Source organism: Rhinatrema bivittatum, chromosome 5 (assembly GCF_901001135.1).
Source record: "Rhinatrema bivittatum chromosome 5, aRhiBiv1.1, whole genome shotgun sequence".
Lineage (NCBI taxonomy): Eukaryota > Metazoa > Chordata > Amphibia > Gymnophiona > Rhinatrematidae > Rhinatrema > Rhinatrema bivittatum.
Window position 1 is genome coordinate 94,313,805 of NC_042619.1, and position 23,795 is coordinate 94,337,599.

Sequence of the window (23,795 nt, forward strand, 5' to 3'; positions counted from 1 at the left end):
CTTGGAGGATCAGTTCTATTATTCAATTTAATAAAATCAATTTGGATTTGCAAGAAAAGGCTTGGGAGGGATTACTTTAGATGTAGCAACCTCTGTCAGTAAAAACTTTACGGTTCAGAATTCTGTATAAAATTTAGAAAAAGAAAATAAAACTGAAGTTTCCTTAAGACAGGAGGACTGTAGACCTGAAAAATAAAAATTAGTATACAACAGAATTATTAAAATAATAATATAATATAACTGGTAGAATAGCATAGCGCCTCCTAGTGGAGGCACCATCGTTACTGTATAGATTGCAACCTGGAACAATAAATGCAATCAATAATACTCTGAGCTTAATTTCAATGTGGAATATCAGAATACAATATCTTCATTTAATTATTAGAATAGGAAATTAAACACGCTGTTCGCTCAGCTCTGTCTGATGCACGCTAAAGCAACTGTTACTACTATTAAATGTCCTTGTCAGTAACCTCAGTTCAGTAATAAAGAAGTTTGAAAGTATTAATGTAATAAAGGTTCAGCATTGAAGGTAGAGAGAGAAGGAGGTTTGGATCAGCAGGAGATCTGATCTGTGCCCCCCTTTGAAAGCTGCAGCGCACAGTTAATGAAATGTATCACAGTTATAACAAATACAGAAATTAGGGAGAGAAACTGCAGTACTAAGTCCAGTTTTTTCTTTTCAAAAGTTCTCCCTCCCCCCCTTGAGTGGCAACCAAGAGTTAATAACAGAAAGACAGAGTGAGAGGGGGAGGAACAATGTTTCTCAAAAGAAAATAAACAGAGGAGAGAACTTCATTCAATGAATTAATCCTTCAGTCTATAGGAACTGAAAGGCAGCACTGTATAACATTAACTTAGTTAAACTATAATCCGTATGCAAGAAGTGTACCAGCAAGTGATAACATAACTAGATAACATCAACCAGAGACAATGACTGACAAGGATTTGCTGATCTCTTGTAAACAGATTCTATCTTAACTTACTTTGTCCTAAAGGGAAAATTACAGTAAAAATACAAGTTCTGTGCACTGGCAATGCAAGCAATTGCTATAAACCTAAATCTCAGAGAAATGGAGTCATTTTAAATGTGAGACAATTTAACTTTGCAAAAGGGGAACATTTCACATGAAATTTACACAGTATACTCTTCAAGTTTCAGTACAGTTATAACATAAGGCTCTGCATACACTTTCTGTGGGGAAATGCTCTCTAAGTATGCAGACTTTCTGTAACGGAATATCAAAGACTAAGATAAACACTCCTTCCAGGTTTGCTGTGTCTGCTCCAGCACTAGGTGTAGTCTGGTTTGTAACAGGTCATTGTACTGTCTCATTAGATCATTTCTCTCACAAACAAAAACAGTACCAAGGTAATGCCACTGTGTTATCAGGAGTGCGGCTTCTTGGCCCAAGGTCTTATATGCTAATTTATTTGAAGACCTGGGGGCATAGTGCTTATGGCACTCCGGGCGGTATTCAATTCGATTGCTGTCAGGGATCTCTCTAGCAACCCTCGGGTGTAAGAAGAGTGAAACCCTGCCTCTTTGATACTTGTGCAGAGTTCTCTAAGAACACTATAGGGAAGGGCGAACCAACTATATTCTGTCCCACCTAGTTCTTTGGTCTTTTCTGTAATGGGAGAGGCTTGAATCCCTTCCAATAATTCCTCCCTTATGAGATTTCCATTCACCTGTTCTAGATGAAACTCCATGCTGACCGCAGCACATAAATCGTTACAGGGAGCGGCGGTTTGAAATGGTAATTTATCTAGACAAATCGGTGATGCAGAATCAATGACTGTCTCAGGCAATGGCAACTGGGGGTACAGGGAGTTGGTGGGGGAAGGGCTTGCGGGTAAGGTGGAGGGAGGCTAGCTTCTCTGATTTCAGTGTCTTTAGTTTCCTGGGGGTTTTTCTCTGAGGTGGACGCAGAGGAAGCCACAGGAGCCATGGTGATGTCCCCAGATATTCTATCGCTTCTGTGCATTTTTGCCAGAGTAACAATTGCCTTATAGGAGCTCGTGGGGGCGTATGCAGGCTGTTGCCTATCTTAATCCAATCTTGGACATCCAGAGTTCCAGCCTCCGAATACCATGAGCAACGGCAAGTTATCTCACCTATCAATTTTTCTAAGTCCCCTAGTCTGACTTGTGCTATTTCTCCCTTGGTGACGAAATAATGATTCTTTATTATTATCTGCAGCTTTCTAGCATGACACGTCTGCTTATCTGACAGTCCCCCCCCCCCCCCCCCCAATACTCACGATTGTTGGGAGCAGACTTGCTGAAAAATTACTTACGATTACGGGAGCAAGTCTGCTGTTGCGGTAGCTACCTAGGCTGTTCCAGCCGAGTGAGCAGGGGCTATCACGGCGCGGGTCACCAGATATTGCGGCAATGAAGACACATCAGGCAGGATTCATGGCAAGAAGGAAAAAAAAAGGGCTGACCACTCCCGTGGGTCCCTTTTTATTGTACATACATCCATAGCATACAATGTGCCATCACATCATTGGCTCCCCTCTCCATAGCATACAGACATGTCATTAGACCATTGGCTCAGGGGGTGTGTACAGATGATTTCATTCGCTGCTGAATCCTATACCATATGGGGCGGATTTTCAGAGCCCTGCTCGCGTAAATCTGCCCAAAACCGGGCGGATTTACGCGAGCAGGGCCCTGCGCGCCGGTGAGCCTATTTTACATAGGCTCACCGGCGCGCGCAGAACCCCGGGACTCGCGTAAGTCCCGGGGTTTTCGGAGTGGGCGTGTCAGGAGGCGTGTCGGGGGGCGGGGCCGGAGCGTGCGGCGTTGCGGGGGCGTGTCGGCAGCGTTTTGGGGGCGGGTACGGGGGGCGTGGCTACGGCCCGGGGGCATGGCCGCGCCCTCCGTACCCGCCCCCAGGTCGCGGCCCGGCGCGCAGGAGGCCCGCTGGCGCGCGGGGATTTACGCCTCCCTCTGGGAGGCGTAAATCCCCCGACAAAGGTAGGATGGGGGTTTAGACAGGGCCGGGCGGGTGGGTTAGGTAGGGGAAGGGAGGGGAAGGTGAGGGGAGGGCAAAGGAAAGTTCCCTTCTAGGCCGCTCCGATTTCGGAGCGGCCTAGGAGGGAACGGGGGTAGGCTGCGCGGCTCGGCGCGCGCAGGCTATACGAAATCGATAGCCTTGCGCGCGCCGATCCAGGATTTTAGCCGATACGCGCGACTACGCGCGTATCTACTAAAATCCAGCGTACTTTTGTTTGCGCCTGGAGCGCAAACAAAAGTAGGCTGTTCGCGCTCGTCTGAAAATCTACCCCTATGTGTCTGTCTTTTTCTTGCATCTGACTACGTGGCAACTAGCTATCCTTTCAGGCAGTCAGGGTTAATTATAAGCTAGAGAAATACGTGACAGCCAGTTATCCTCTCCTTAGGCAGAGAGGTTTAGTTATAAGCTAGAGATTTAGATGCACTAGTGTTGCTGTATTCAGTGCAAAGGTCAGAGTTAGTATTAACCCCTGCTGGCAAGCTCATAATTCCCCACAATGACCAAGTGGTAAAAGGGATGTTCATGAAGAACAAGGAAATAGCAGAAAATTTAAATTAAATGTTTTTCTGTCTTTACTGAGGAAGATACTGGAGACATATTCACGCCAGAAACATTCTATGTTATGAATCCTAAGCAACCAAGCAAATCCCTGTGAAACTGGAAAATGGACTCGATATTTACCCCAGAGTTCTGAAAGAGCACAAACATAACAATGCAAACCTGTTGTTAGTAGTCTATAACGTATCATTTAAAACAGCCACGATACCTGAAGATTGGAGGATGGCCAATGTAATGCCAAATTTTTTAAAGGGCTCTGGGATGATCTGGCAAAATAGACTGGTGAGCCTGATGTCAGTGTTGGGCAAAAGAGTAGAAGCTATTCTTACAGATTAAATTGGCAGCATAAATACATGGCTTAAGGGGGAAGAGTTAACCTGGTTTTAATAAAGAAATGTCTTGCCTTACCAATCAGATTTTTTTGAAGATGTAAGTAAATATGTGAATAAAAGACAACTATTTTATATAATGGATTTTCAGAAGGCATATGACAAAGTCCTAAATAAGATTGTTCAAGAAGTTAAAAAGTTGGAGGCAGTGTCCTGTTGTGGATTGGTAACTAGTTAAAAGCAGGAAACAGAGTAGGACCAAATGGTTTTCCAAATGGAGAAAAGTCAACAGTAGAGTCTCTATGCAAGTACCTGTGCTGTTTAATACATTCATAAATGATCTGGAAAAGGAAGCAACAAGTGAGGTGATTAAATCTGTAAATGACACGCAATTATTCCAAGTTGTTAAAACCTCAGCAGATTGTGAGGAAGTGCAGAAGGACTTTGTGAGACTAGGAAATGGGCATCTAAATGACAGATGAAATTTAATGTGGACAGATGCAAAAGTGATGCACATAAGAAAAAGTAATCCCAACTATAGATAAATAATGCTGGATTTCTTATTAGGAATCCCCAACCAGGAAAAGGACCTCTGAGTCATTGTGGAAAACATGTTGAAATCCTGAGCTCAGTGTGCGACGGCAATCTAAAAAACAAATAGTGTGTTAGGAATTATATGGCAAGGAATAGAGAATAAAACTGAGAATATCATAACACTTCTGTATCCTTCTATGATGTGACTGCACCTTGAATATTGTATGCAATTCTGATTTCCCCATATAAGAAAAGACACAGCACAACTAGAAGAGGTACAGAGAAGGGCAACAAAATGGTAAAGGGGATGGAACAACTGTCAAGAAGAAGTGATAAACAAATTAGGGCTCTTCAGCTTGCAAAAAAGAGATGACTGAGAAGCGATATGATAGATGTTTATAAAATGAATGGAATGGAATTGGTAAATAGGGGACGATTATTTACTCATTCAAATAATTCTAAAACTGGACACTCCTTGACACCAACAACTATCAGATTTAAAACAAATCATAGAAAGTATTGTTTCACTCTATGCACAGTCATTCTATAAAATCTGTTGCCAGAAGATGTGATCATGGCAATTAGTATAGCAGGGTTTAAAAGGGACTTGGACAAGCTCCTGGAGGAAATGACCATAAACAATTATTGGCTGGGTAGACCTGTTAAAGCCATCACTTTCCCAAGAGAGCAGCAATAAATAGATCTACTTTTGTGATCTGCTGCATACTTGCAATGTGAACTAGCCACTGTTGGAAACAGAATGCTGAGCTTGATAGACCTTGGTTTGACCCACTGTAGAATATATTATGTTCTTATGTTACATTGAGACAGACTAGACTGTCGAAAGCAGTAGAAGAGGACCAGAAGGCTCATCTGCATACTGTTCCCAGCATCCCCCGGGAGAGGACTCCAGAGGTCATAGCAAATGATCTAGGCTTCAAACTCCACAGCCCCAAATTCTAGGGGCCCCACACCCCTTGCCGTAGAAGAGGACCAAGACTTATATGCATACTGTTCCCAGAATCCTCCAGGAGAGGACTCAAGATCACAGCGAACAAGCTAGGCTTCAAACTTCACAGCCCTAACTTCCAGATGCCCTGCACCCCTTGCAGAAGAGAACTGGAAGCATGCATCTAATAGCATGTGAAACTCAAAGCTCTCAATCCACTGGTAGCATTGAGAGATCATTTTGCTGGTTGCTGAAGAGGATTGGTAAGTATAACTTTGGGAAGTCTTAGGACTTAAGTTTGGAAAGAGGTGAAATAGTGGAGTATATATATATATTATTTTTTTAAGAGTTTGTGAGTTTCTGAGATGATAAGTAAGCCAGAGGGAGTTAATTCTAATGTCTGTCTTTCCCTCTTACCCACCACCCCCCATCTCCGCCAGCTCATCCTTTGATTTGTATAGGCAAGAGACTCTTTCTCATTAAAAATCAATCAGGCTGTTATCTAAATCATACTGTTGCACCAGCCCTTATTGCGAGTTTAATCACCCCTTGTTGGTCACTACCAGATTAATTAGTGAATAGATTTATAAATTTAAAGCACTCTAACTGTACACATTCCAACTCTCATAGCAACCTAAACTTAACTAGGAATTCAACAAAATGAAGATGAAGGCAGCAGTCCAGCAGCAAAAGGGGGGCTTTCCAGTCTTTTGCATCGAGTGTCACCTGTATGACTTTTTAGCTACCGGTGAGAGGTTGTATGTGTGCACCCAGTTCAAAGAGCTCCTGGCTCTCAGAGAACAAGTCTGATCTCTGGAGGCTAGAATAGCAGACCTGAAGGAGCTAAGGCAGCAGAGCGAAACATTGATACCTTCAGGGATATATGGCCAAGTCCCAAATGCATCTAGCAGCCCCGGTGATGCTTAGGATCAGAAAAATCTCTGTTGGAGAGCATCATCCTGGTATAGTAGGAAGTGAAACCTGTAGCAAGGTCCTGCCCTCCAGATGATGCATTTTTCTCTCACTCCAAGGATGAGTCTCCCAATGCTATTGCCCAGGAGGGAAGGGTTAGGTCAGCTCTCATAGTTGGTGATTTGATTATTAGAAATATAGATAACTGGGTGGCTGATGGATGTGTGGACTGCCTGGTAACTTGTCTGCTTGGTGCAAAGGTGGAGGACCTCAGGCGTCACCTAGGATTTTAGGCAGTGCTGGGGAAAAGCCGGCTGTTGTGGCATATGTGGGCACCAACAATATAGGACAATGTGGAAGGGAGGTTCTGGAAGCCAAATTTAGGATTTTAGGTAGAAAGCTGAAATCCAGAACCTCTAGGGTGGCATTCTTGGAAATGCTCCCTGTACCATGTGCAGGTCCCCAGAGGCAGACAGATCTCCGAAGTCTCAATGCGTGGATGAGACGATGGTGCAGGGAAGAAGGATTCAGTTTTGTAAGGAACTGGGTAACTTTTTGGAAAAGTGGGAGACTTTTCTGAAAGGACGGGCTCCACCTTAATCAGAATGGAACCAGGTTGCTGGTGCTAACTTTTAAAAAGTAAATAGAGCAGCTTTTAAACTAGAAAAAGGGGGAAAGCAGACAGTCACTCAGCAGTGCATGGTTTGGAGGAAGGTATCTTCAAAGGATACTAATGAAAATGGAGAGTTAGGGCATCCCAACAGAGAAGTTCCAATAAAGCCAGAAGTAATCCATGTGTCTATAAGTAAAGAATCATCTGAGCTAAAGGATTCCAAATTATCCCTATTAACTGAAAAGTAGATTGTTAATACAAACAAAAATCACACCTTGAAATGTTTACCAGTACCAGAAGTCTAAGAAGTAAGTTGGGAGAGTTAGAGTATATAGCAGTGAATGATGAGAATCACATAATTGGCATCTCAGAGACCTTGTGGAAGGAGGATAACCAATGGGACAGTGCTATATCAGGGTACAAGTTATATCACAATGAAAAGGAGGATCAACTTTGTGGGGAAGTGGCACTTTGTCTGGGATGGCATAGAGTCTAACAGAATAAAGATCATACAAGAGACTAAATGCACCGTAGAATCTATATGGGTAGAAAATTATTTGTATGTTAGGGAAGAAGTTTAGTATTAGGAGTATACTACTGTCCGCCTGGCCAAAATGATGAAATGGAAGATGGAAATGCTAAGAGAAATCAGGAAAGCTAACCAAGTCGGCAGCGCAGTAATAATGGGCGGTTTCAATTACCCTAATATTGGTTGGATAAATGTAACATCAGGACATGCTAGAGACATAAAGTTCTTGGATGGAGTAAATGACTGCTTCATGGAGCAGTTGGTTCAGGAACAGACGAGCAAGGGAGCTATTTTAGATCTAATTCTTAGTGGAACGCAGGATTTGGTGAGAGAGGTAACAGTGGCGGGGCCACTTGGCAATAGTGTTTATAACATGATCAAATTTGAACTAATGACTGGAAGGGAGACAATATGTAAATCTACAATTCTAACAAATTTTCAAAAGGGAAACTTTGCTAAAATGAGGAAAATAGAAAAAAGCTGAAAGGTGCAGAGGTTAAAGTGTACAACAGGTATTGTTTAAAAATGCCATGTTTCCTAGCGTGTAGCCAGATGGACTCAGGACCAATGGGTATTGTGCTCTCCTGATAGCAGATGGGAGACGCAGTCAAAGTTCAAAGCTGACGTCAGCCTACATTTACCTGTGCAGCATGCTTAGCTCTTCAGTATTTCTGTCTCCCATAGCAGATGCGGACACTATCCAAAAGAGAATAGTGTAACATTTACAAGAAAGAAAAAAGAAAATTTACCTTTAAGAAGAGATCCCTGCTTCTCCTGTGGTGAAACCTAACGGTCCCTCCCCCAGTCGAGACTTTTCCTGAGGTCGATTCGATATCCCTCAGAGGTGAGCCTTAGTCCGCCAGCTGATTCCTGGCGTGGACGTAGCCCCCAGGGTGGCTGAAAGGCAGCGGGTGCAGATTCGAGCGTGGCGGTGAAGGTATTTCCCTCTCCCTCTCCCCCCACAGCTGGAGACCGCTCGGCACGTGACCGGTAAGCACCGAGACCAGGTAAGGTAGAAACCTTTACTTCTAAGTCTCCAAGGCTCGAACAGCCGTACTGACCTTCCTCCGAGGTTTAAATTGGGTTGAGCAGCCTCCCTCTCGCTAGGCCCCCGATCTGGTGTGAGGGTCCACACACGTGGAGACCCACCGGGGGGGGGGGGGGGGGTTGCCATCTTGTTGCCGTGGTTGTCTGCGCCATCTTCCTCCCTCGCAATCGGTACACACGGAGCAGGCCAGAAGCCAGAGGTGCCTAACTTGAGCGTGTCCATAGGGATACACACTTAACTGCATGCACAACTAAGCCACGCACATAACTGTGCCACGCGCAGAAAGCCCGCCGCCTGCACGCACACAATTAAGAGCATCTGCGCGCATAACTCTCGCACGGACGAGTTTTTAAGCCCTACATGCGCACAAATAATGGCACCACCATCTAAGAAGGCCAAGGGACACTTCCTTTGCCCGGCCTGCCACTCGAGAGCTGCGCAGCCTGAATTAGAATACCTTCTGTGCCAGCAGTGCGAACAGAACCAGGGAGAACCAAATCAAGACCTCCCACAGCCAGGAGGGTGATCCGGAACCACTGATGATGGCACCCCGGACCTAACTATGTCCAACTCGGCGCCCCCACAGGAAAGTTCCTCCGGGGCTTCCACTACAATCCCTCCTGGTATCAACATGGACCCAGGAACCTTCTCCTGGGTGGAATTTTTCAAAGGGCTGCAAACCTTTGTCAAGGCACAACCAGCTCCGGCTGTCCACTTGTCTCAAACTCTGCCGGAAGCACAAGCCCTTCCCAGCTCCTCCCGAGGCTCTCGATACATGCCTCTCCTAAACAAGAGCATCCCGGATGGGGATCCAGACACCTCAGATGAGGAAACAGATTCCCTGGAAGAAGGGGAAATCCCCCCAGGGATGGAGTCATAACAGACCATGCTCTGATTCTTCCACAAGGACGAATTACCAGCCCTCATGTCCCAAACTATGAAGACACTGGATCTCCCAGGCACGGAACCTACATCGGAACCGAAAAAGAATCCCATGTTGGTGTACCTCCGTAAAGTCTCATGCTATTTTCCTATGTTGGAGCCCATTAAGGAACTCATTGACCTGGAATGGAATACTCCAGAGGCCAGTTTTAAAGGGGGATGGGCCCTAGAAGCCCTATACCTGCTGGAACCCATGGCCAAGGAACTTCTACGCTTCCCTAAAGTGGACGCTATGATCTGTGCAGTCTCAAAATGCACCACGATTCCTGTGGAGGGAGGAGCGGCACTGAAGAACGCCCAAGACAGAAGGCTGGAAGCCATCCTTAAGCAGTCCTTTGATGTTTCAGCAAAAACGCTGTAAATTGCCTCCTGCTGCGCCTTGGTGGCATGTTCCTGTTTGATCCTCTCCAGTGACACTACCACGCCCGGAGAAACTATGTAACCTGCAGTCTCCTTTCTCATCGATGCTACTGCAGACCTCATGCGCACATCATCCAGAGGTGTCGCAGCCGCAGTGGCGGCCAGGAGACAATTATGGCTCCAAAATTGGTCGGCTGACGCAACTTCCAAAGCGAACCTCACAAAAATGCCTTTTAAAGGATCTCTCCTGTTCGGGAGCAAACTGGAGAAGTTAGCCAACAAACGGGGTGAATCCCCAGTATCCCAATTACCTGAAGACAGGAGCAAAAGAACATATCAGCGCTCCTCCCCCAGAAGAACCAAGGATAGAGGATCGCAGCGTTTTAAACCTTACAAGAACACACAGTCCCAAGCACCTCGTTCTTCAGGAAGGTCTCAGTCCTTTCAGAACAGGCACATTAAGAGAAGCAAGATCAGGGGCAGGCTCCAGCCGTACCCCACAATGAGAAGATGCAGACCCATCCACAGGAAGAAGACATAGGGGGCAGACTTTACCCTCTTCAACCAAAGATGAGTCGAGGTAACATCGGACAAGTGCGTCCTAACTATCATTCGAGAGGGGTACTCCCTGGAGTTCCAAAGCATCCCCCCAGACAAATTTATGAGATCACCGTGCCACTCCCACTCCAAGAGACTGGCAGTGGAAATCACACTAGCAAGACTACTCAGCCTGAAGGCAATAGCTCCGGTGCCCATGTCTCAACAAAATACTGGCCACTATTCCATCTATTTTATCGTTCCCAAGAAAGAAGGGACATTCCGGCCCATCCTGGACTTCAAGGCAGTCAACTGTTACCTGAAGGTACCACACTTCTGCATGGAAACCCTATGCTCCGTTATAATGGCAGTACATCCAGGAGAATTCTTACCCTTCCTGGACCTATCCAAAGCCTACCTTCACATTCCGGTCCATCAGGACCACCAGCACTTCCTGCGCTTTGCGATACTGGGCAATCATTACCAATTTCGAGTGCTACCCTTCGGACTAGTTACCGCTCCCAGAAACTTCACCAAAATTAGGGTGGTAGTAGCGGCAGCACTGAGAAAAGGAGTCCTGGTTACATCCTTACTTGGACGATTGGCTGATCAAAGCAAAGTTCCGGAGGAAAGTCGCCATGCGACCACCAGAGTCAAGAACCTACTACAAGAGCTCGGGTGGGATGTGAACACAGCCAAGAGCTGCCTACAGCCCTCCCAGTCACTAGAATACCTGGGAGTGTGGTTCGACACCAAGCAGGACAAGGTCTACCTTCCCCCTCCAAGGAGAAGGAAACTGATGGGTCAATTGCAAAACCTGTTGAACTCAGCTCGCCCCAAGGTATGGGACTACCTTCAAGTCCTCGGCCTCATAACATCAACTCTGGAAGTTGTTCCGTGGGCAAAGGGCCCATATGCGACCACTACAACATTCCCTACTGTCACTATGGAATCCAGTGTCCCAGAACCACTCAATTTACCTCCAGCTACCGACAGAGGTTCGGCATCAGCTTCAATGGTGGCTACAGGAAGAACACCTAAGCAGAGCGTAAACCTGTCCCCACCGAACTGGATCTTGCTCACCACGGACGTGAGTCTGCAAGGGTGAGGAGCTCACTGTCAGAAGCTAACAGCCCAGGGGCAATGGAACAAAGAAGAGGCAGAATGGAACATAAACCGCCTGGAAGCTCAAGCGGTCAGACTAGCCTGCCTGCTATTCAGCCACAGACTCCGAGGCGAGTCTGTCAGTCATGTTGGACAACGCAACAACCATGGCCTACATCAACTGCCAGGGGAGGAACCAAGAGCCAGCAGGTGTCTCTAGAAATAGACCCTCATATGGAGTGGGCAGAAACAAACCTGCAAAGGATTTTGGCCTCCCACATCGCGGGAAAAGACAACATCTCAGCGGATTATCTCAGCAGAGAGAGCCTAGACCCGGGGGAATGGTCGCTGGTGGACACAGCCTTCCAGCTGATAGTGAATCAATGGGGTCCCTCAGCCATGGACCTCCTAGCAACTAGTCGCAATGCCCAAGTCCCCAGATTCTTCAGCTGCAGACGAGAACCACAATCTCAAGAATCGACGCTCTCGTCCAGAACTGGCCAGAGGAAGACTTCCTGTATGCCTTCCCATCCTGGCCGCTACTGGGCAGGGTTATTCACAAGATAGAGCAACACAGGGGACTAGTCGTACTAGTTGCCCTGGATTGGCCAAAAAGACCATGGTACGTGGACATGCAAAGACTATTGGCGGGGAATCCTCTGCGTCTACCGCCATACAGGGACCTCCTTCAGCAGGGACCAATCTCCCACGAAGACCCTGCTCGATTCTCTCTTATGGTATGGCCCTTGAGAGGACTAACCTAAAGAAGCGTGGCTACTCAAAAGCCGTGATTGACACCCTGCACCGAGCACTCAAGTTCTCCACATCTCTGTCTAATATACGGATCTGGAGAGTATTTGAAACCTGGTGTGAAGACTGTGCCCTCCTTCCGAGGACAGGCAAGATTCCATGATCCTAGAATTCCTACAGAATGGCATGCAGAAGGGGTTGCCTCTCAACTCCCTCAAGGTTCAAGTCGCAGCACTGGCCTGTTTCAGGTCCGAAGTGGACGACATCAGACTATCAGCTCATCCTGATGTGTGTTGCTTTCTGAAAGGAGTCAAACAACTCCAGCCACCACTAAAGTGGCCGGTGCCTCTATGGAACCTCAACCTAGTACTAAACTTCCTAGCAGGGCAGTCCTTCAGACCAACAAGCAGTCTTTCTCTACGCCAATTGACCTGAAAGACAGCATTCTTGATCACAATATGCTCAGCTCAGCGCATCTCCGAACTTCAAGCATTATCCTGTCAAGAACCATTCCTCAGGTTCACCCCAGGCACCATACAGCTGCGTACGGTACCACCCTTCCTTCCGAAAGTGGTTTCCCAGTTCCATATGAACCAGACCATATCCTTACCATCACCAGGTAAACACAGGGATTCGGAAGACTCACGCCTCCTTCGCCACTTGAATGTCGGCAGAATCCTAGTCCGATACCTGAAGAGATCGGAATCCTTGTGCAAAACTGATCACCTGTTCGTTCTTCACAGCGGGAAGAAACAAGGGGAAGTGGCATCGCGGGCGACCATAGCCCGCTGGATCAAAGAAGTAATTAATGCAGCATACATAGAGGCAGGAAAACCACTACCTCTACAAGTCAAGGCGCATTCTACAAGGGCCCAGGCAGTCTCCTGGACTGAAACCAGGCTGCTTTCGCCAGCCAGGATCTGTCGGGTGGCGACATGGTCCTCCCTATACACCTTCTCCAGGTTCTACCACCTGGATGTCCAGGCCAGGGAGGATACAGCCTTCGCAAGGGCAGCACTAAGTGGGCCACAGGCAGCCTCCCACCCAGTATGGGAGTAGCTTTTGTACATCCCATTGGTGCGAGTCCATCTGGCTACACGCTAGGAAATGGAGAAATTACTTACCTGATAATTTTGTTTTCCTTAGTGTAGACAGATGGACTCAGCATCCCACCCACGGCTGCTCCAGAAATAGAGAACCTCGGATATCAAGTCTCAAGACAGTACAGGTAAACCACGGCCTACCTCTATTTTAAGAAACCTGCAGTTACCTAGGTGCGACGTTTATTGTTTCAGTGCACCGGCGGTCTCCAGTGCCATAAAAAGTTCTTATATATATAATCAGTTGAACCAGTTCAAGGTTAATCAAGTACACTCAAGTGTAATTAAGTATTAAGCAACATATATCCACACTGGCTTTTCGAAGAGAATACTGAAGAGCTAAGCATGCTGCATGGGTATATGTAGGCTGACGTTAGTTTTGAAATCTGACTCCATCTCCCATCTGCTATCAGGAGAGCACAATACCAATTGGTCCTGAGTCCATCTGTCTACACTAAAGAAAACGAAATTATCAGGCAAGTAATTTCTCCATTAGAAGCTCAGTCCAAATGTATTCCATGTATTAAGAAAGATGGAAGGAAGGCCAAACAATTACCATCATGGTTAAAAGGTGAGGTGAAAGAGGCTATTTTAGCCCATAAAAAAAACCCATCATTTAAAAACTGGAAGAAGGATCCATCTGAAGAAAATAGGAAAAAGCATGAGTATTGTCAAGTTAAGTGTAAAACATTGATAAGCAAGCTAAGAGAGAATTTGAAATGAAGTTGGCTGTAGAGGCAAAAACTCATAATATAAACGTTTTCAAATATATCCGAAGGAGGAAACCTGCAAGGGAGGCGGTTGGACTGTTATATGACTGATGGGTTAAAGCAGCTCTTAGGGAAGATAAGGCCACTGCGGGGAAAGACCATATGAATTCTTTGTTTCTGTATTTATTAATGAGGATGTTGGGGAGATATTGGTCCCAGAGATGGTTTTCAAGGGTGATGAGTCAGATGAACTGAACCAAATCACTGTGAACCTGGAAGATGTAGTAGGCCAGTTTGACAAACTGGCTAAAAGACAGGAAACAGAGAGTAGGATTAAATGGACAATTTTCTCAATGGAAGGGAGTGGGCAGTGGAGTGCCTCAGGGATCTGTATTGGGACCCTTACTTTTCAATATATTTATAAATGATCTGGAAAGAGATATCGATGATTGAGGTAATCAAATTTGCAGATAATACAAAATTATTTAGACAAGTTAAATCAACGTGGATTGTGATAAATTGCAGGAGAACCTTGCAAGACTGGAAGATTTCATGTCCAAATGGCTGCTGAAATTTAATGTGGACAAGTGCAAGGTGATGCATGTGGGGGAAAAAAAATCCCATGCTCCGTATTAGAAGGTATCACCCATGGAAAACGATCTAGGTGTCATATTGGATAATACATTGAAATCGTCAGCTCAGTGTGCTGCGGCAGTCAAAAAATCAAACAATGTTAGGAATTATTAGGAAGGAAATGGCCAATAAAATAGAGGATGTCATAATGCCATGGTTTCGCTCCATGGTGAGACGCACCTTGAGTACTGTGTACAATTCTGGTTGCCGCATCTCAAAAAAGATATAGTTGCACTGGAGAAGGCACAGAGACGGGTGACCAAAATGATAAAGGACATGGAACGACTCCCCTATAAAGAGATTAGGGCTGTTCAGCTTGGAGAAAAGACGCCAGAGCAGGGATATGATAGAAGTCTAGAACGGGTAAATGTGAATCAGTTATTTATTCTTTCGGATAATAGGACTAGGGGGAACGCCATGAAGTTAGGAAGTAGCAACTTAAAACAAATTGGATAAAATTCTTTCACTCAAAACACAATTAAGCTCTGGAATTTGTTGCCAGATGATGTGGTTAGGGCAGTTAGGGTAGTTGGGTCTAGAATAGGTTTGGATAAGTTCCTGGAGGAGAAGTCCTTAACTGCTATTAATCAAGTTAACTTAGGGAGTAGCCACTGCTATTACTGGCATTAGTAGCTTGGGATCTATTTAATGTTTGGGTACTTGCAAGGTCCCTATGGACCTGGATTGGCCACTGTTGGAAACAGGATGCTGGGCTTGATGGCTCCTCGGTCTGACCCAGTATGGCAACTTCTTATGTTCTTAAGGCTTATAATGTTGGAGCCAAGGCTGTGTCAGTGGTTCCTCTTAGTTTGGCCTCCATCGAGGAGATCTGCAAGACTTATAACATGGACCTATATCCACTTATTCACATCTCATTACATTTTGAATATCAACTCCTGACATGACAGTAAGATGAGTCACTGTCCACTGGGGGTTTTTTTTAATGGGGGTTTTTTTTGTTTTGTTTTTTTTTGAGGGGGTGGAACCCAACCCCATCCCTACTCCCATTTTTATTATTTTTGGTTGTTATCTTAAATAAAAAAAAATGTAAAAAAAAAAAACCCTAAATTGTAAAAGGATTTTTGCCCCACAAAAATGTTCTGCCTGTTTGTGGCTAATTTTGCATTTTTTTCCCTTTTCTTTGAAGACAACCCTTAGCTAGAAAATCCCACTTGTGAGGGTGATTATCTTCTTGTCCCTCAGAGAAAGCCAAGTTGCTTACCTATAGCAGGCATTGTTTATGGAAAGCAGGAAATTGTCATGCAGACCCTCCTCTTCTGGATTTAAACTTCTCTGCTAAGCTTTAATGTAAGAATGAAGGGACCTAATGGTAATAGCTGTATGGAAAGTCCTGTGCATGCTCGGAAAAGCTGCCTGGGTTATTCTAGATAGTTGTGGAAATGGTTCCATATCAGCAGTGTCAAATAATGTCACCCACTTATGTGGCTGATTATCATACTGTCTATGGGGAGCTTGTTTTTAGTAACATACACTGCAGAAGATGAAGATGGTATTTGGATTTTAGATTTATTACTTGCCTTTCCAGATATGTGCTTAAGGTGTTACAATTTGCATACATTATGTAGGTCCCTGTCCCAGAGGGCTTACAGACTAAGGTGATATGTTTCCATTTTCCTTTCTTTAGCACTGCCATAGCCCCAATATGATCTCTGGCTTTACCTTCACTTCTTTACACCAGGATCCTTGGTGTTTATTTCATGCTTTCTTGAATTTTGTAACTGTTTTTTCCTAGCGTGTAGCAGATGGACTCAAAACAAATGGGTATAGTGTGCTCGTGCTAGCAGTTGGAGACGGATCTGACGTCAGCACGGGTACATATACCCCCACAAGAAGTGCCGCAAATCAGTAATTTCCCTCTCCAAAGCAGTTGGATCTACCTCACGCTCGCTGAGCGTGTTTCCATATTCTAACGACTAAATTCCTAGAGAGGCTCCTGGCCCTAAAAGCCATAATCCCAGTACCTGCGGGAGAGGTAAAATCTGGGCATTATTCCATCTATTTCATAGTACCCAAGAAGGAGGGCACTTTCAGGCCCGTCCTGGACCTCAAGTCCGTCAGCCGACACCTACAGGTCCCCAACTTTCGCATGGAAACTCTGCGGTCGGTCAAGAATTCGGTACAGCCAGGGGAGTTTCTCACCTCCCTAGATCTGTCGGAAGCCTACCTGCATATTCCAATCCATCGGGATCACCAGCGCTATTTACGCTTCAAAGTCCTGAATCAACACTTCCAGTTCCGAGCTTTGCCCTTCGGGTTAGCCACTGCGCCGCGGATCTTTACCAAGGTAATAGTAGTCGTGGCGGCGGCACTCAGAAAGGAAGGAATTCTCGTCCATCCCTACCTGGATGATTGGCTGATCAGGGCAAAGTCACCGGAGGAGAGCCACCGGGCAACCAACAGAGTTATAGCTCTTCTGGAGAGCCTCGGATGGGTACTCAACTTAACCAAGAGCTCCCTACAGCCGTCCCAGTCGCTGGAATACCTAGGGGTCCAATTCGACACCCGAGAAGACAAGGTCAGCCTGACCTCCAAGAGAAAATCAAAACTCCAGAGTCATCTGCAGGCCCTGCTGAGCGCCAGCCGGCTCACAGCTCGAGATTACCTTCAGGTCCTCGGCCTCATGGCATCCACTCTGGAAGTGGTACCCTGGGCGCGGGCTCATATGAGACCATTGCAACGCGCCCTTCTATCTCGATGGAGCCCACGATCACAGAACTACACCGTACGCCTGCCTCTACCGGCCAGAGTGCGGTATCAGCTACGGTGGTGGTTGCAGCCCGGCCACATGAGCCGGGGGTCAAGAATGTCCTCCCCAACCTGGATCTTGCTCACCACAGATGCCAGCCTGAACGGATGGGGAGCACACTGTGAGGAACTCACCGCCCAAGGGCGGTGGACCAGAGAAGAGTCGAGGTGGAACATCAACCGACTAGAGGCACGGGCAGTCAGGCTAGCCTGCCTGCGATTTGCCCACAGACTTCGCGACAGAGCGGTCAGAGTGATGTCAGACAATGCCACCAAGGTGGCATACATCAATCGTCAGGGCAGAACCAGAAGCCAACAAGTATCCCTGGAAATAGCTCCCCTGATGATTTGGGCAGAAGCAAATCTCCAGGACATCTCCGCCATCCACATTGCCAGGAAGGACAACACGACGGCAGACTTCCTCAGCAGAGAAAGCCTAAACCCGGGGGAGTGGCAGCTGTCACCCACAGCCTTTCAGATAATTGTGGATCAATGGGGGACGCCAGCCATGGGACCTCTTAGCGGACAGGTCCAACGCTCAAGTACCCAGATATTTCAGCCGCAGGCGGGATCCTCGGGCTCAGGGGATCGATGCCCTGGTACAGCCGTGGCCTCAGGGGATCCTGTTATACGCCTTTCCTCCATGGCCCCTGCTGGGCGCCATTGTACACAGGATTCAGCGACACAGAGGCCTAGTTCTTCTAGTGGCCCCGGACTGGCCAAGAAGACCCTGGTACGCAGACATGAGAAGACTACTGGCAGGGAACCCTCTACCTCTGCCTCCCTACAGGGACCTGTTGCGGCAAGGTCCCATCCTCCACGAGGATCCGGTTCAATTCTCTCTTATGGTCTGGCCATTGAGAGGGCTCGACTGAAGAAAAGGGGATACTCTGAGCCGGTTATAGATACACTCCTCCGAGCACGCAAGTTCTCCACATCCCTAACATATATCAGGATCTGGAGAGTTTTTGAAGCCTGGTGTGACTCTCATGGCACCAACTCGCATGCCGCTAAGATTCCTATCATTTTGGACTTCCTACAAGATGGACTTCAGAAGGGTCTGTCCCTCAACTCCATCAAGGTTCAGGTAGCACCGCTGTCTTGCTACAGTCCCAGGAGTGACGGCAACGCCATTGCCAAACACCCAGACGTCTCACGTTTCCTGAAAGAAGTCAAACACATTCGCCCGCCACTGAAGTGGCCAGTGCTCTTGTGGAATCTCAAACTAGTATTGGAATTTTGGGCGGGATCAGCCTTCAGGCCCCTTCGAGGCCTGTCCCTCCATTTGTTAACCCTGAAGATGGTGTTCTTGCTGGCTGTTTGTTCAGCACGCCGCATCTCAGAGCTACAAGCACTTTCCTGTCGTGATCCATTTCTCAGAATCACTCCAGAGGCTATCCATCTTTGCACAGTTCCATCCTTTTTACCCAAAGTGGTCTCTCACTTTCACCTCAACCAAACCATATCCTTGCCTACCACGGAAGGTTTGAAGAAGTCGGAGGAAGGTCGAATGCTACGCCATCTCAACATCGGCAGACTGCTGTCCAGATATCTGGAAATGTCAGAAGCAGTACGAAAGACGGACCACCTGTTCGTCCTGCACAGCGGGAAGAAGCAAAGGGAAGCGGCCTCACGGCCAACCATCGCCCGCTGGATTAAAGAAGTTATCAAGGCAGCCTACATAGAGGCGGGAAAATCACCGCTTCTACAGGTCAAGGCTCATTCTACCAGAGCACAATCGGCCTCTTGGGCAGAAGCTAAGCTGCTGTCGCCTGCAGAGATATGTAAAGCAGCGACGTGGTCCTCCCTCCATTCCTTCTCCAGATTCTACCGTCTGGACGTCCAGGCCAGGGAGGACACAGCATTTGCGATGGCAATCCTACACGGTCCTCAGGCAGCCTTCCGCCCAGTCCGGGAGCTTCCGCCCAGTCCGGGAGCCCAGTCCGGGAGCTTTTGTACATCCCATTTGTTTTGAGTCCATCTGCTACACGCTAGGAAATGTAGAGATTACTTACCTGATAATCTCGTTTTCCTTAGTGTATGCAGATGGACTCAGCATCCCGCCCGGCTGCTGGCATACATGGGGATTCACCGACTCACGGTAAGCCATGTTTTCTGATAATAGGCCATCCACCCTGTCGGGTGTCGACGCCTTCCGGTTGTGAACACTGGCGGTCTCCAGCTACTATCAATCGGTCAGGGTAATCCTGTTCATTTAATTGATCGGTCAGCTACAGCTTTTGCAAGGAAGATTACTGATTTGCGGCACTTCCTGTGGGGGTATATGTACCCATGCTGACGTCAGATCTGTCTCCAACTGCTAGCACGAGCACACTATACCCATTTGTTTTGAGTCCATCTGCATACACTAAGGAAAACGAGATTATCAGGTAAGTAATCTCTACATTGCTGCCACCATTTCCACTGCGAGAGCTTTTCATGCATCTACTTTTTGGAAGTAATTAAATCACAATTTGCAGTTTTAATCTGTTTTCCTTGCAGCTTTTTTCCAGTAAAATTCTAATTTGTGAAACTCAGATTGGGCTAATATCTGGAGTTTTCTCATCTGATTTATGTTGCTTTCTAATTGCTGAAAAAAGAAGTACTATGACATTGGCTTTGCACTTGTTAACTATGGCTTTTGGGAATTTGCTCACTGGAATTCTACCATAGTGACATTTCTGGCCTGAAAGTAAAACTGAAGCTAAAGCATTGTAGTATATCAAACAGTGCTTAAATACTATTTTCATGATTTTCCTAGGGTAAGACTGCAGGGAAAACTAGTAAAATCTGCCAATTGTGATTCTACCAGCTACAAACAATCAAGTTATGGCAAGGAAATATATATTTTATTTTTGTTAAAATAAATCTGTTTTGTCTTTAATTTCAATATCTTTTCAGCTCTGCCATTCAAATATGAGACTAAGCAGTAGAGTAGAGGAACAAATACATAAAAAAATCCATTGGCTGATGGCGATCATAACACTGATATGGCTGACAATTTTTTTTTTCATAGATGACTTAATAATCCCCAACTTTCAAAGGAATTTCTGCCACTCTGACAGAGATGTCCATTAAAGAAATATAACCAGCTGTGGAAATACTTGTTCCTATGAGATTCCTTATCCCAAGTGCAGACAGCTGGCAGCCTGAAATTCCTTGCAGATTTCCATGTGTTGATAGGAAACATTCTGGGAGTTAAAAATGTAGTTAGAGTGCTATACTGCCAATCTGATAATGGATCCAAATCCCCCAAATAAATCTAATGTCTCTATCCCAAAAATAATCAAATACTTTGGGTTGAGGAGGATGTCAGGTAAAATAGGATCATATAGTCCAAGTTTATTGTATTTTAACATGTGTACTGTATGTGTGTGTATTCATATACATAGATGAAAACATAATGAAAATGATGGAGATTAGCTCTTTTTAAGAAATCATATTTGTGAGAAAAAAAAAGCCTTACTTTTGTTTTCAGCACCTTTAATCTGAATTGTAGACAGTATATTTTGTATTCTTACAGTATTTATTAACTATTCAAAAATACCAAGATTCTGACAGAATGTTGATTTTGAATATTTTGTGTTATAAACTTGTTACATTATTTGCATTTTCATCTTTGTTTTCAAGGTTACGTGTGAATTGTGTTGGAATATTTGATGTTTTAACTTTTGACAATAGTCAGAATAATCCATTAGCACTGATGGCGCAGTACCAGGTAAGAATTTGGTTTCAGACATTTCTGTCTAAAGGCTTGTTTTGTGTAGAATGCTTAACCTATAACTCATGTGGCACTGTCGGAATACTTAGTAAATCGTGTTGCTATGCAATATATCTCAAAGTTAACACATTGTATTACTTTCCTTATCTTGTGTATATTTGCAAAAATCACTAAAATGCATGATGTAAGACAAGTTGCACTAGCCAGTTGTGCACTTTGAAATGTAGAGGTCACCCCATTTGGGAAGCATGTAATTCTTTGACCTCAGGAAGTATAATTGCATCCAGGCATTAAGTATAATAATTTTCAAGGTTAATCTTTTTATTGCTTCTTTTTTTAAGCCACATTATGTGACTATCTTTTTGAGTCTTTCTTATAATTATCCTTCTATCATATACCCTTCCCATTTTTTCTACAAACACACCTAAATCATAACCATGTTTCTTTCTTTATCGTATGTTGATTTCTTCATGACTAAATGCACAAACTTCCCTATCCTTTTCCTCCTAACCACATCTTATTATGATTGTTTGCTTGTCATGTTGGATCTCATTTTAACTAGTGATTGTACTATAATTGAAGTAAAATTATCTGGCTTTCTTTTTTTATGCTCCATGATAATGAAATTCTTGAATTTTGCAATGAGTAAATGAATTATCTATAATGTAGTGCACTAGCTTCTTCAGTAGTTCCACTGATTTATCCATTTATACAAAAAGTATTGTAAAAAGAAGCAAATTACATGGTACCTTGACAAAGATGCTCCATAGCAACATGTTATGTTTTTATATTTGTCCAGAGCCCTTGCTGGAGGGGCGGTTTTATACATGTAAGATACAAATAAATGTAAACCATGCATTGTCTGCTTTCTGTAAATTAAAAAATGAGTATTTTCTTGCTTAATACAAATTTCAAGTAGCAGTATTGTCGTTAGTCTCTCTTTATAGAAGAGTAGTCTACAGTGAATAAGATCTATGTATTTGCTATTAATATTGTGTGTTCATTCACCAGCAAGCAGATCTGATCTCATTAGGAAAAGTTGTGTTGGCTTTGGCTTGCAACTCTTTGGCTGGAATTCATCGAGAAAATTTACAAAAAGCTATGGAACTGGTGACTATCAACTATTCTTCTGACCTGAAGAATTTGATTCTGTAAGCTTTTAATATGTTGTCATTTCAGAAGTTTAGAGGGAGGGAATTTATTTAAAAACCATTACCAAATACAGAACAACTAAAATGTAAGTTTTTAAATATTTTCATTGGTTTTAACAGTGGAATGACCAGCTCCTATTCTCAGGTGCAACAATTATAACTAATTTTTAGGGTAACCAAATATTCAAATTAATCAAGGTCTTACCGCACATATGTGCATTTATATTTCATGAATATTCATTATGGATAGTCTGAAAACCATTCTTGCAGCACTTCAGGATCCATGCTGCCCATCCTTCTTTTTTTGTTTTTCTTTTCTTTTTTTTTTTTTTTTTTTTTATGAGATTCGAATGTTTGATCTCAGTTCTTGAGTGTTCCTGCCATAATAGTCCAGTCTAACCAACACTTAAAGAAATTTTTTTTTCATGTTTCCTGTGGGGTGTATAACACATGGTCTGGACTGTTAAAGTAGAATGCCAAGAAATGTAGTTTTCTGTTTCTGTGATTAAAGTTTGGGGTTTTTTGGGGTTTTTTTAAGGATAACTTTCTACTGCCTTATCTCCTATAAACCCACATACAATAAGTCACAATTTCATGAGGCATCTTGATATAATTTTAATTATCTTTTATATGCTAGGTATTTGTTGACTGACCAAAACCGGCTTCGTAGTGTAAATGACATCATGCCTATGATTGGTGCAAGATTTTATACTCAATTAGATGCTGCTCAAATGAGAAATGATGTCATAGAAGAAGACCTTGCAAAGGTAAAACAAGTGGATGACTTGATATAGAATATAAATTTGAATATAAATATAGAGGTGCATATTGAAATGACTTGTCAAACTAAGGGGGTCATTTATCAAAGTGCTATATGGCATTTTTGCATGTGAAAAGCACCTTTAGCACTTGCGAAAACACCTTTATCGCATGCGAAAACACCATAACACATGGTGCGATGCAAATTAGGAAAAGGGGAGGAGTTTGGGGTGGGATTTCTGGCCAAGTGGGCCATATCTCACGGCTTTAATGCAGATTTTAACTACACCTTTTTCATTTGCTTTAAGCCGTGTGATATGGCTTTATCACACTTTGCAATGTTTTCGCAAATAGTGTTTTCTGTATTTTAACCTGCTAGGGGAGAGAGAACCTAGCCTAGCACCACGGGGGGGGGGGGAAGAGAGAGACTGACTAGCTATAAGGCCCTCATACTAGGTAGGTATTTATACCTCTATATGAGGCCCACCTAGCTTCTCGAGGTGAGGTTTAAATATTAGTGTAGTGGTTAGGGGCCACTTTGACATTGAGTGCAACATACGAACAGAACAGTGCACTCTTGTGAAGATTTGATGATCTTCGGAGTGAGGAAACTCACCCAAAGATGAGGTTTGTGCAATGTTCTCTCAACCTAGCTTGATGGACTCTCTACCTGGGTAACATCAACTAGGTTGAGAGAACATTGCACAAACCTCATCTTTGGGTGAGTTTCCTCACTCCAAAGGTCATCAAATTTTCACAAGAGTG

The 23,795-nt window shown here is 44.7% G+C and overlaps 1 protein-coding gene across 1 annotated transcript in view; it reads left to right on the forward strand.

The window, feature by feature from the left end:
- The window catches only part of PAN3 (poly(A) specific ribonuclease subunit PAN3), a 315,850-nt gene that overhangs the window by 245,042 nt on the left and 47,013 nt on the right, over nucleotides 1-23,795 (forward strand). The window contains exons 13-15 of the mRNA XM_029602606.1: nucleotides 21,030-21,117; nucleotides 22,132-22,271; nucleotides 22,909-23,038. Of these exons, the coding sequence (XP_029458466.1) occupies nucleotides 21,030-21,117; nucleotides 22,132-22,271; nucleotides 22,909-23,038 (358 nt within the window). The remainder of the gene's footprint in view (nucleotides 1-21,029; nucleotides 21,118-22,131; nucleotides 22,272-22,908; nucleotides 23,039-23,795) is intronic.